General features: G+C 40.0%; 1 protein-coding gene across 9 annotated transcripts in view; it reads left to right on the top strand.

The window, feature by feature from the left end:
* LOC106821290 (phosphatidylglycerophosphatase and protein-tyrosine phosphatase 1-like) overlaps positions 1-12,001 on the top strand; it is a 23,608-nt gene that overhangs the window by 980 nt on the left and 10,627 nt on the right. For 2 of the 9 annotated variants that reach the window (XM_014826035.1, XM_014826034.1), the window contains exon 1: positions 9,865-10,014. In XM_014826035.1, coding sequence (XP_014681521.1) covers positions 9,865-10,014 — 150 coding nt within the window. Of the gene's footprint in view, positions 1-3,049; positions 3,122-7,831; positions 7,938-9,864; positions 10,015-12,001 lie in introns of those variants that run through there. The other 7 variants (XM_014826038.1, XM_014826042.1, XM_014826036.1 and 4 more) reach the window with 7 other exon arrangements.

Below are 12,001 nucleotides of genomic sequence, written 5' to 3'. Positions count from 1 at the left end.
AAAACGTTTCCATACTCAATTTTTTGCTACAATGCTGCATGAATTTATATGTGTTTAACCAAATTTAACGAATGCCCCATACAGCAAAGTTCTATTCCGCTACATCCGTGAAATATCATCACAGGCAGATGTACGCTGCGTAACATGTAGGCTGTATCTGCAATATTGCCAGCGAACTTTTTATTTTTATCCAAAACAATATACAGTATGAAAGGCATAGGCACGTTAAAAGAATGCACTCATACTGGACACTTTGGTGGCTCCACATGATACAGCTACGATTTCGTAGCATTTATCTTCTCCTTCAATCTAACTGCTTTCTTCAATTGCTATCTCATCCAATGATTTAGACTGTGCTTCACTCTGTCATGTGACCACACCTGTTTTGTCGGCTTCACTCTCGACCTGCAACAAGAAAGGGAACTTAATGTGTCCAAACTCTAAAATAGAATTTTATAGCGAATACGCGTTGAGCCGAATCCTGAATTTGAAATTCCGGCCCGGAACTAGACTTTAGACTTGAATAAAAATGACAATGTACAACACCAAATGTTATAGTTCACCAAAATTACCTGCACCTAAACATATAGCACTAGCAGCACATCATTCAGAGTGTTTACATGTCATGCTTAAAGGGTCTAATTACAAGATGGTTGTTAGGTAATATGAGTCAGCTGTTTCCAGTGTAAGACAGTATTTCCGTCACGACAATATAGGTTGACTAAGACCAGACGAAATGTTACATGGATATTCTAATCCTAGCACACAACCAACTAGGGACAGAGGGCACTCACGGAGGGGCATACCTCGCCAGCGACATAGCTGTAGCAGACCGCCTCGTGCTGCTGCCTCGGCGTCACATGTACACGCTCGACTCGACGCCGCTAATATCCGATCGCGCCAACACACTAACACGTTGACTGGCCTCTGCTGTGGCTACACGATATGCACAAGACCAATCACCACAAACATTTATGGATAGTATAATATACTATCATATTTTATGTTGCAGTGTGCAGCGGCAGTCAGCGTTTGGTTGGCAGATGAGCATATTGGCCATGGCCATTTACAGGAAATTGTCGAACAATAATATGTTGAAGAGAGTATTAGAAACATTTAAGACTTTGGTAAGTAAATAGATACGAGTGATTTATTTCCCGGCAAGCGGACAACTTAAGCCAAGAAATCAAACTAGTTCTCTGCAAAAGGCAGACATATGCTGCCAAACTCCCATTGCCGGATAAACAGCGCCATTTATTATCTTGCCGAAGCCGCCATGCTACCACAATGGCAAACTGTCACAGTGCTAAGTTCTCTCTGCCAGGTGCCTAATACAGCGGCGGCGGAACTCTCTCGCGTTGGCCTTAAGAGAATTTAACTATTGATTTTCAGCACTGCTTCTACAGGCAAAGCCACAGAAGCGGCTTAGTGCTCAAAACGTTTCACTTTGTTTTTCTCCGGCGCCGGACGATCTAACAAGAAAATTTGTTCTAAATTCTCGGCGGCCGGAAACTAACGAATAGGTCTTTCATCCGACTGCTTTCCGAAGCTGCGCGTCGAGAAATAATACAGCCCAAATAGATATCGTATTTATTTAGCATTATAATTTTATATTTTATAGAAAATTAGGAAACACTGCAACTCAACTTCAAAGTTCAAGTTGAGAGTGGCAGCCACTATGGCTTATGGTACTATGCTAGGCATGGCCTATGCTATGCTATGCTAGGGCTATAGCTAGGCTATGCTAGGCTCTATTGGCCTGCTCTAGAGTTGGCAGGCCATAAGTCGATGCCTGTCTCTATGGGCTAGGCCTCGATGGGCCTGTCTCTATGTAGGCGCAGGTGAGAATGAAAAATCCGGTTACGTCCACCGCCGCATCGCCCGCTTGTAGTCCCCGCCCAAAAAAGTTCATTATTTATTTACCAAAAAATTTCTTAATTTGCGAAAAAATTCCCTCACTGAACATAATACTAATAGACTAATCACAAGGGTACTTAGTCCTAAACAGCAATTCTGATGCGATTTTGACAAGCTTGGCGCGCCAGTCCGTTGTACATGCCACTGTTTCTAACCGCCTAGACATATATCAGGGCGCAAGCGAATAAATGATTTTGTCGAAAAAACCGAAAGATTGACGACTTCAAAACCGAAAATCCCGAACGTGAAAAATGAAAAAATTTTCAGCCTGAAAAATAAATAATGAATAATAAAGAGGGCGGCTAGATTGTTATTCGTCTGTACTGTATTTTCACTGTATTTCAGCCTGACAAAATTAACATAATGAATTAATGAATAATGAAAAAAGCCTCATCACTTTTTAAATTCTTGGACGGTAAACCGATTCTTTCATTCTCATGGCCTAACAGGCCTCGACCGCACGGCTATGTTGACAGCCTCGATGCCTGCTCTTGTAGGGTCTAGCCGCCTCTTCTATTGCTCCTCTAGGCCTTATGTAAGGCCTAGGCTGATGCCTAAGGCTCTAGCTATCCTACGCCTCTATGCCCCTAGCGCTCATGCCATGCTAGCTATGCTATGCTATAGGGTACTATGCTAAGCTATGGTACGTAACCACCTATGCTTTCGAGCTACCAAGTGCCAGTGGCGAGTGGCTTAAAAATTCGTCTTCGAAATCGACACGCCAAGCATAGAAAATCACGCCCTCGAATTTTTCAAAACATGCTACAATACAAGAATGGTGGGGAAGTTAGCTAATATCGCTTTACAGACATGATTTTAAATACATAGACGATTATTAACCAGCCTACATTTACAGCTAATCCATTACATCATTTCAACAAGACCTCTTAAATCTTCGCCATCTTGCTGCCCTCCCTAGGATCTCCTTGAAAAAGTTCCTACAGCGTTAAATAGTAACAAAAAATGACACATTTTTATTAATATTAACAAAACAATTTATATGCGAAAATAATTTTAACTATAATATTTGAACTAATAACATTTTCTAGATATATTTACAGAGAATAATAAACAGTAAATTTCAAGAAACAATGAGCCACGCAGCAGTAAAGTATATAGAGATCAATGGCGAGCGTGTTTCAAACGTGCGAAACAGCAAAACTTATTACGTTCTGTTGTCAACACATGTGCAGGAGTTTAAAACGTAAAAATTTGACATGAATTTGATAGTACATAGTAGTAGTAGTATTACTATTAGTACCGCGTATTTAATTGGAAAATTGTATGTTGTTTTCTAATGACGGCACAGCGTTGCATTGACACGGCCACGTCGCGGTCAAGGATAGAGAACATGGTCCCAATAAAACCAATGTCATTTACATCAATATAAATATAATATTTATATCAATATAATAGGTTAGGGTTATGGTTAGAGGTTAGGATTAAAGTTAGGCCGTTAGGGTTTAGGCATATGTGTTTTATTGGGACCGCATGTTCTCTTATCCATTTCCTTGGGCCGCCGGCGTGATTTTTTTCCTAGGTCAATCAAGAACATAGGGCCTGTAGTGAGCGCCTGCTATTGGTTGGGCTTGTTTCGTCGCTCAATGACGTCACAGTATGCCATATACATAGCACATTCAAAATCAAGTTCATATGTATTATGTCCCAATGGGAGTAGCCGATTAGAGACGCCAGCGTCAGTATGAAAGGTCGGTGGATCGAATCCCATCCGTTTTCTAATGATTTTCCTGTTTTTCTGTATTTTCTATCTTTATCTGTTTAACCATTTTTTTCCAATTAACGCATGATTTATTTAAAACATTTTAATAACAACAATTAATTTGTACAACAATTAACAATTAAATTTGTTATATATATATTTTTAAATAGGATTTGGGTTAGAGTTAGAGTTACGGTTGGGTTAGGGTTAGGGTCACAATGCAGTGAATGCCCACCATAAAACAGGAGTTTGAGGCACGCTGATTTGTATCAACCAATGGCAGCGTCCCGCTAGAGCCCTATGTTTCTTGATTGACCTAGGAAAAAAATACACGCCGCGCCGGCGGCAGCGTATATGGTTGCACATAAGATTTGGACAAAATTATAGGAGAAACTGTTGGCAATAATAGGTGAAGAGAGTATAGAAACATTAAGAATTTGGTAGTAAATAGATTTCGTATTTAGTTAGCATTATATTTTATTGAACGCCTTCAAGTGCCTGTGCCTGGGATGTGTGCTGTGTGCCTGTGCCTCTTTCACCTATTATTGCCGACAGTTTCTATAAATTTTGTCCAAATCTACGTGCAACCATATACGCTGCCGCCGGCCATTGCTCTCGCGGCGTTCACTGTTTGCACGCTTACACTATATGTAATATATATAACAGCGTGACGAAACTAGCGTCGCCCAGTCGCCTGTGGCGATTAGAAAATCTACCGGGCGACTGCTTGCTTGTGTCAGCTGCGTCCGTGACGCGACTAGATAATCGCCGCACAGCAGCGAAAAAATTACAGACTTGTAAACGGGAGCGCCATAATACGACCGCTTCCTCAACGTAGACGGGGTAATCCAAACCTTCTAGAGCTGCCATGAACTCCCTCAACACATAATTCGCCACACGAACAAATCCCGCCCGACCGGTCTAAGAAATCGATGGCGGCCGGCATGTAGTTTTTACAATAAGTTTGTATATCGCAGGTGTTATCGTGGGGAGTGAGGCACGACCAGTGACACTGACACGCACGTAATCAAGCTGTTAACTGAATTCGCACTTTTCATGTGGACTATTGAAAGTGGAATGTGGAAAGTGGACTATTTTATTCAGCTTTAGATATCGAAAGCAATGTAAACTCTATATATATTAAAGATGCTAGCATCTTGTAGCTTTGCAAGATATCCGGCAGCATTGATCTATGCATGGGTGTAAAGTGGACTGGGAGGAGAAAAACGAAAGTAAAACCTTACCAGAAGCTCCCTGACATCCTAGATTCCAGTACACGTTTTTTAACATACTCAAGAGTAACTAAAAACTATGTGCTACTGTGAGTGATGTCTGTAGTGAATTAAATTGAATAAGAATGCGATTGGTTTCTTAGTCAGAGCTGAAATGGAGATTTAAAAAAATGTGATGAATGTAATTGTAGACGATTTCTTATTAACACTGATAGTCTGATACTGGTGCTGAGTGCCTGAATGCTGATGAATGATATTAGAGTCAATGCATCAAATTATGAAAATTTTAACAAAATCCATGGTATGCAAAAGCTAGCTCTGGCCAGCCTAAAAAATAGCTCCGCCTAAAAAAAATTACGAGAGCTCTTTTTTCATACAATATCAAAAAAGAAGCTCTCGTAAAAAAATTGTGTAGAATTTTTAGGCTGCGACACTACGAGAATAAAAAATTTACCAAATGCATTTTTTGTTATTCTCTACTAACCTTCTACATTATTCATAATGAAATAATGGGTAATTTAATCAAATATAGACTAAAAATAGTCAAATTCAAAGCCTAAAGTCCATGCCGAAGTTACACAAAAGTACACAAACTCTCCATGTGTTCGATTTTCTAGGTCATGCATGCTGTTAAACCTCTGCTAATTCGATAATACTGGGCATCCCCGACCAATCAGCAATCGCGTAATAAAATATGATAATTTATAGGAATAATGGGCGGTCTTCAGAGACCGCTGATCTTTGAAATCGACTTGAGGACTTGTTCCGATTTGCTACGCATCAGTGTTACTGTATCAAAACGAGTAAAAAATATAATTTTTAAGAATACCTTAGAATGCACAGTGACATCACCAAATTGCACCATCCCCCCATATAAAAAGGTCCCCACATCCGAGTCATTCACTTTGCTACGACAAAAATCCTGGACCAGTGCCTACTGACCAAGACCAGTGCTTCCTCAGAGGCACTGGTCCTGCAGGACCAGTACCTTCAATTATCAGTTTTTCACCCTGTATATAATATAGTAATACTAGTAATAGTAATATATATATATATAAGACAGTGTAAGCGTGCAACAGTGCACGCCACAAGAGAAATGGCCGGCGGCAGCGTATATGGTTGCACGTAGGATTTGGACGGAATTTACAGGAAACTGTCGGCAAAAATACTAATAGGTGAAAGAGAGTATAGAAACATTAAGAATTTTGGTAGTAAATAGATTTCGTATTTAGTTAGCGTGCCCTAACCCAACCCTAACCCTAACCCTAACCCTAACCCTACCGCGCCCGCCTGAATACAATGCCAATACATACAATGCTTGAGTACACACAGTACAGGCGGGCGCGGTAGGGGGGTTCGGAGTCGGGCAGATTCACAGAGAGTATAGCTAAGACATGTGTCTATAGGTATCTAGAATTTTAGAAATGTAACTCAAATCCTTCGCGAGATATTAGAGTTAGCACACTATCCTACGGGCCATAGCCGCACGTATATGTTAGCCTATGAGCGATACCGTGCGTATATTTTTGGTAATTAATTAAACTATTTGTGCTTTAATAAACTCAAAATTCACTGAGACCACAACTAAGACATGTGTTTATATGTATCTAGAATTTTAGAAAATGTAACTCAAATCGTTCGCGAGTGATTAGAGTTAGTACACTATCCTACGGGCCATAGCCGCGCGTATATATTAGCCTATGAGCGATACCGTGCATATATTTTTGGTAATTAAGTAAACTATTCGTGATTCAATAAACTCGAAATTCACGGGGATTATAGCTAAGACATGTGTTTATATTTATCTAGATTTTTAGAAATGTAGCTCAATTCGTTTGCAAGATATGAGAGTTAATACACTTTCATGTTGCCTATAGCGTATGTGCAGGGGGGGGGGGAACAGCTGTATACAATGCGCCAGTACAGGCGGGCGCGGTTCGAACATTTAATCATCTGTAATTCGCTTCTATATCAGTCCTTGCCAAAAGACAAAATCCTTTACTGGACATTCGGTCCAGTAAAAAATAGATTTTTACCAGACCGAATGATATGTTACTGGACCAAAAAAATATTGAAACATTAAAACACATTCACATCTCTGTTGCTTTTCCTTTGTGGACATATCTAACATATATATGCTTTCCTGCTCATCACCAGCTATGTTTGTTGACCCGTCCATGATAAAGCTGAAAAATCTAGCATCGTTTATTTTTTCATCCATTTCGTGACGCGTACAATCAGCAATGCATTGCTTGCCAGCTTTGTCATTAATGTAGGTTTCACCTATTTCTAGGCCTTTGGCCTTGTCCAGTTGTGTGATCCAGGTATAATCAGTGATAGTAATATAAACTTCCCATGATATTGATAGTTCACACACACACGTCGCATGTCATCATTTTCTTATCTTTTATCATATAACAGCTAATCTCTTCCTATCGCTTTCCCACACCATAGATTAATTTGGTACACGCGTATATAAGATAGCCATAGGCAGGGATATTAGAGTTAGGCATAGTGTGTGGTACTCGCATACCCGTAGCCTCGGCGTAATTAGTTGATATAATGTTACCTGACACACGGTCTGGTAAAGCCAAATTTCTTGTCGGACCCGTGCAAAAATCACCCATTTTGTCCGACGGTCCGACGCTTTTGGCGAGGACTGCTATATCTACATTGGGCAAGGGGCACCCCCTCTAATATTTATAGTACTACCATAGGCTACAACTGTGCCAAGTTTGATGCTTTTGTCAGCTCTGTAATGATTATGAAGGTAAGGGACCTGACTAATAAGGTTAATACTAATAATATACAAAAGAGAGAAAAACATTAAGACATTGGTAGTAAATACATTTTGTGGTTATTTAACATAATTTTATTATTGAAACGTTCCAAGTGCTTGTGATTGTAGGTGCTTAGTATTACAAATAATAATTAATATTATTATTCATAATTTCATACCCAGCAGTCAGAAGTAGTGATGTCCCCATGATCAATTGTAATCGAAAGTCGGTCGTTTGCAGCAACCGACTAAGCGCCTGGTTATGAAAAAAAAGACAGTTGTACTCATGGTATGTATTTACTCAGAAGTTTATTGACTCAAATGTCAAATATTCAGGACTAACATCCTTTGAGCCAGGGCACTATTGCACGACATTCTCACGTTATATTTTTAAAGGCCGACGAAAACAGCAGCCCGCGACACCTGTACGTGTCACCCACTAACTTTTACCATTACACATTCTATGCAATCTATGAGCCGTTATGGTCAAAGGATGTTATAGGAATATTCAATGACTAAAAATTTTCAGTTGTCCGATCGGGCAATTAGCCAAGAGATCTAGAATAACTTGTCCGACATAGACTCACTTGTCCCGGGCAATTGGGCAACCATTAGTTTTAAAACGTTTAAAAAATATTTCTGATGGATATTAAGCAATGAAATTTTTTATGTACCATCATTTATCAAGGTCAAGTATAGTACTAGATCTTCCAGAAGCTTTACTGCAGGGTTCGAAACGGGAAAAAAAAAGAAGCTCGCGTGCATGAAAATAGCACTCTTAAATTTGGTTTGCATTGAACTCTATGCAAATTTACGGGGCTCTTTTTGGCATTTTGGGGGCAATCGCCCTGAGCCCCCGTGTATTTTTTTCACTGGTTCGGAATTAACGGTATAGTTTGCAACAACAACTCAACTAGTCCGGTAAACTGGCAACAGGATCAAGTTAGCCCCCACCACGCTCACAAAGAAAGTAGCATCACCTACAGGAACACCAGAGTTGAAGCTGATTGAAAACGCCGAGTTGGACAAAGCTCGGTGGTGAGGTAGACACCATGGTGTTATATATGTGTTGGTATACATGTATATATATATAATATACATGCTGTAGTGTGAGCGTGGCGGGCAGTCTTGATCCTGCTGCCAGTGGTCCGGTAGGCGGTGCAAATCCATTTTAGGTATATGTCATGAAGTGATGCCCAGATTTATGTTTTATTAGTAGCTGCCTTTTGTTTCAAATAAGGCTCCGAACGCATCGAGTTTGCTAGCAACAGAATGGAAAACCGTGTCGTACGTTTTAGTCTGTATCTCCGGATTGCGGGTGTATACGAGGAAACGATTTCGCACGATGCTAGACAAATGTACTGTGTACGATTTGAGCTCAAGTTGGATGAGTTACGCGTAGTAAATCGTAGGTATTATAAGGCTAGTAAATGATGAATTTCCCTTGTTTATTGAAGTCACACTCCTTCCCTATTATCTACTCCTGATAGTATACTAGTTACCGTATAAGTTATAAGCCATATCGGAAAGTTCCCGCCGCCTTATTGAGAACAGCTAAGAGGGGTGATAAGTTGCCTATATTTAACATAGTTACGATATCATAGTACTACTATTAGTCTAGGTTTTTGATCTATAATTCTCTTCACTAACATCGTACTTTAATTCATTGGTGCGTGTCTGTTTACAGAAACATTTACAAATATGACTGTTGTCATTTCATTTGAGATATTTTGCAATGTTTGTGTTAATGCAAAAACTAAAAAACGCACGAGTGTATACATTAAAATCATGTACTTTCCTAAGCGCGCATCAGCCATTTTATACCCCTTTTTTCTATGACTTAAATAACACAGCTGGACTTTCTGATATCACTTATTTTGTGGATATATTGATATAATCAAGAGCGTATAAAGAAGGAGAGCGTACAACGGTGAAATGCTGAAACATGCATGTTGCAGTATTAGTCGAATTAAGAAAATTTACCCGTTTTATTTTGACGATTTTTTGCGGTATTATTGGTCAGCTGTCCTACCTTGCTAATGTAAAACAAACCGCTTGTCCCTACGATGCCTCTACGCTAATCGTCAAAATAAAACGGGGAAAATTTATCAATTCGACTAATACTGCAACATGGTTTCAGCATTTCACTGTTGTACGCTCTCTTTCTTTATACGCTCTTGATATAATTATATATTGTCATTAATGTTGCTGATATTATGATTTTCAGCAAAATGGCAAGGTTTATATTCTATCCGACGTTACTATACAATGTTGTAATGGAGAAGATATCATTGAGGTGCTGGTTCAACAGAATAGACAAGCATGTAATATTAGGTGCACTGCCATTCAGGAGTATGAACAAGCAGGCAGGTACAATATAGTGTTTTGTTGCATATACTTACTGAATTTTTAGCTCATCTGACATAGTCAGATGCAGCTTGTAGAATCGCATGATCGTCCGTCCGTCCGTCCGTCCGTCCGGTCATCCGTCCGTCCGTCCGTCCGTCCGTCCGTCCGTCCGTCCGGTCGTCCGTCCGTCCGTCCGTCCGTCTGGTTAGGGTTAGGGTTAGGGTCACAATGCAGTGAATGCACCATAAAACAGGAGTTTGAGGCACGTGATTTGTATCAACCAATGGCAGCGCTCGCTAGAGCCCTATGTTCTTGATTGACCTAGGAAAAAAATACACGCCGCCGCCGGCGGCAGCGTATATGGTTGCACATAAGATTTGGACAAAATTTATAGGAAACTGTTGGCAATAATAGGTGAAAGAGAGTATAGAAACATTAAGAATTTGGTAGTAAATAGATTTCGTATTTAGTTAGCATTATATTTTATTGAAACGCTTCAAGTGCCTGTGCCTGTGGATGTGTGCCTGTGTGCCTGTGCCTCTTTCACCTATTATTGCCGACAGTTTCCTATAAATTTTGTCCAAATCCTACGTGCAACCATATACGCTGCCGCCGGCCATTGCTCTCGCGGCGTTCACTGTTGCACGCTTACACATATATAATATATATATACAGCGTGAGAAACTAGCGGTCGCCCAGTCGCCAGTGGCGATTAGAAAATCTACCGGGCGACTGCTTGCTTGTGTCAGCTGGTCCGGTGAGGCGACTAGATAATCGCCGCACAGCAGCGAAAAAATTACAGACTTGTAAACGGGAGCGCATAATACGACCCGTTCCTCAACGTAGACGGGGTATCCAAACCTTCTAGAGCTGCATGAACTCCCTCAACACATAATTCGCCACACGAACAAAATCCCGCGACGGTCTAAGAAATCGATGGCGGCCGGCATGTAGTTTTTACAATAAGTTTTTATATCGCAGGTGTTATCGTGGGGAGTGAGGGCACGACCAGTGACACTTGACACGCACGTAATCAAAGCTGTTAACTGAATTCGGCACTTTTCATGTGGACTATTGGAAAGTGGAATGTGGAAAGTGGACTATTTTTATTCAGTTAGATATCTAGAAGCAATGTAAACTCTATATATACTTAAAGATTCTAGGCACTTGTAGCTTTGCAGATATGCAGCAGCATTGATCTATGCATGGGTGTAAAGTGGACTGGGGAGGAGAAAAACGAAAGTAAAACCTTACCCAGAAGCTCCCGGCATTCCTAGATTCCAGTACACGTTTTTTTTAACATACTCAAAGTAACTAAAAACTATGTGTACTGTGTAGTGCATGTCTGTGTGAATTAAATTGAATAAGAATGTGATTGGTTTCTTAGTCGAGTGAAATGAGATTTAAAAAAATGTGATCGAATGTAATTTGTAGACGATTTCTTAACACTGATAGTCTGATACTGGTGCTGAGTGCTGAATGCTGATGAATGATATTAGAGTCAATGCATCAAAATTATGAAAATTTTAACAAAATCATGGTATGCAAAAGTAGCTCTGGCCAAGCCTAAAATAGCTCCCGTAAAAAAAATTACGAGAGCTCTTTTTTTCATACAATATCAAAAAAGAGCTCTCGTAAAAAAAAGTAATTTTTAGGCTGCCGCACACGAAATAAAAAATTTACCAAACTGATTATTTTGTTATTCTCTACTAACCTTCTACATTATTCTAATGAAATTAATGGTAAATTTAATCAAATATAGACTAAAAATAGTCAAATTCCAAAGCCTAAAGTCCATGCGAAGTACACAAAGAGGGGGGGAACGGGTATTTTCGGGACGCGGGATTGGCCATTTTAATTACCTGGGAACTGGGAAATGTCAGATAAATTTTTCGTGATTCGGGAATAGAAGTCCATCGGGACGTGGGAAACACCCTCTAAAATTGTCTGGGATCTGGGAAAATTGTGTCAATTGTTCGTCGGGATTTCAATTTCTGCGCTAAT

This window comes from Priapulus caudatus, unplaced genomic scaffold (assembly GCF_000485595.1).
Source record: "Priapulus caudatus unplaced genomic scaffold, Priapulus_caudatus-5.0.1 Scaffold67, whole genome shotgun sequence".
NCBI lineage: Eukaryota > Metazoa > Priapulida > Priapulimorpha > Priapulimorphida > Priapulidae > Priapulus > Priapulus caudatus.
The sequence above is the reverse complement of the archived record's forward strand: the minus strand, read 5'-3'. Positions and strand labels throughout refer to the sequence as shown.